This window comes from Nematolebias whitei, chromosome 18 (genome assembly GCF_014905685.2).
Source record: "Nematolebias whitei isolate Nwh7 chromosome 18, NemWhi1, whole genome shotgun sequence".
Lineage (NCBI taxonomy): Eukaryota > Metazoa > Chordata > Actinopteri > Cyprinodontiformes > Rivulidae > Nematolebias > Nematolebias whitei.
In genome coordinates this window covers 14,520,260-14,522,137 of record NC_056515.1, presented here as the reverse complement: position 1 = coordinate 14,522,137, position 1,878 = coordinate 14,520,260, and the positions used below count along the sequence as shown (strand labels likewise).

The window sequence follows — 1,878 nt, the reverse complement described above, 5'->3', positions numbered from 1 at the left end:
AGGGGCGAAACGTTTCTTTTTAACAAAAAAACGAAGTCCAGATGACATGATTCAACCTTTTTTGTTCAAACTCAAAGTAGTTTCCCACAAGCTCTCATAACTGTTTTCTGTGACAATTTTGTGCTGGCTAAAGTTTTTTTAAATACTAGTATAGTATATAATAATACTAAAATAGTAGTTTTCTGGAGCCTTTGCATCAAAGACAATAGGCTGAACCACTCCAAAACAATGAGGTTATTAAACACTTTGTGTACTGAGCCTTATAATTCAACCTCTGCAGAAAGAACATTAAAGGACTTCAGTTTGGTCTCAGTGCATTTCTCTATCTTTGGATTGTGCAAATACTACAGACTTTACATTCATTATATTTTTAATTTATTAATACAATATACAAAGGTTTGTGCTGCTGCTTCAGGTTTTTAAGAACTGTCTCTAAATCAAGAGTTCTTCATTGTGTTCAACACAGGGATTTCTTTCACTGGATTTTACATTGGGAGTAGTTTATCACCTCTAGTTGTTTAATTTAATTTGTCACTTTTGGTTTCCTTAAATCTCTTTCAGGCACTGATTAAGTTCAAGAGCTACCTGTACTTTGAGGAGAAAGACTACGTGGACAAAGCAGAAAAAAGCCTGAAGCCAATAAGCCTCAGCAGGGTCAGAATGCCTTTTCAAAGTCAAATCCAGTTTTAGAAAGATTGCTGCTGCTGTACTCAACAATCCTGTTTTTTTTTTTTTTGTTTTGTTTGTTTTTTTAGATGGTGTTCTATAAAAACGGAGTGAATCAAGGTGTTGCGTTTGAAAACCTGTTTGAAGGCCTCTACTTTCCTGCCATCTCCCTGTACAAGAGCTGCACGGTCAGTACAGACAGGGATATTTTCATCTTTCAGTTTTTTTTACACAGTTAAAACTTAAACCATTCTTTCTTCAGGTTTCTGTCAATTTTGGGCCACGTTTTAAATACCCACCAAAGGACCTGAAGTACCAGCCGGTGAGAACTTTTCTCCTTATAGATAGGCCTCACAAAGCGTTTGAGCTGTCAGCAATCAGTGCCTTTCTATGTACAGATGAGTGACATGGGGTGGGGAGCAGTGATTGAACACACACTGGCTGACATGTTGTACCATGTGGAGACAGAGGTGGATGGACGGCGCAGCCCCCCGTGGGAAGGATGAAAACATGCTGAAATCAGAGCTTCAACGTCCACAGTCAAGCCACGATTCCACTTTTAAGCAATAAACTTTAATCTGTGTTGCTGTGGTGTAGATGAAATCAACAGCTTTTCATCTTTTGTGATATTAAGTGTTGGACAGACAGGAAGTTAACACCTCACTAAAAATGATGATGCCATGCTAATAACGGTTGGCTGTGAAACAAACATTTCTCTCTGAACTTCTGCAGCTGAATGAACAGATTTTTGATGTTCTGGCATTAATTGTGCAAACCTCAGCAACTTGAACACACATTTAAGTTGTCACGTTGCACACCGGATGTTTTGTGTATTCAGCCAAACAAGCTGTTTTCGTCATTTTACATCTCTGCAAGTGTGAAGTCTTTAGTGTTTTCCATCTTTTTGGTAGTTTTATTTGTTTAACAAGGTGTGCTAGTTACTGTTTTATACTTTGGGTTAAATAATAAATGTTAAACCAAGTTATATAGACTTGTGTGAAATGAATTTAAAGCAGTGCTGTTTAAATGAAATACACTTTAAATGTAATCTTTCACATCAGTTGTCTTTTTTAATTCCAAAAAGTAACAAAGATGATTCATTAATCTCCACAATATTTTTTTTCATTCAACCTTTATTTAGACAGATAAGTCACAATGAGCCTAGAAGATTCATTTACAAGTGAGATATGTTTAGACAGACAAAAAGTAGTG

At 36.4% G+C, this 1,878-nt stretch overlaps 1 protein-coding gene across 1 annotated transcript in view; it reads left to right on the top strand.

The window, feature by feature from the left end:
* The window catches only part of LOC119425050 (set1/Ash2 histone methyltransferase complex subunit ASH2-like), an 8,992-nt gene extending 7,344 nt beyond the window's left edge, over positions 1–1,648 (top strand). The window contains exons 2-5 of the mRNA XM_037692576.1: positions 562–654; positions 756–854; positions 929–988; positions 1,065–1,648. Of these exons, the coding sequence (XP_037548504.1) occupies positions 562–654; positions 756–854; positions 929–988; positions 1,065–1,172 (360 nt within the window). The 3' untranslated portion in view covers positions 1,173–1,648. The remainder of the gene's footprint in view (positions 1–561; positions 655–755; positions 855–928; positions 989–1,064) is intronic.
* The last annotated feature ends 230 nt before the right edge of the window (positions 1,649–1,878 follow it).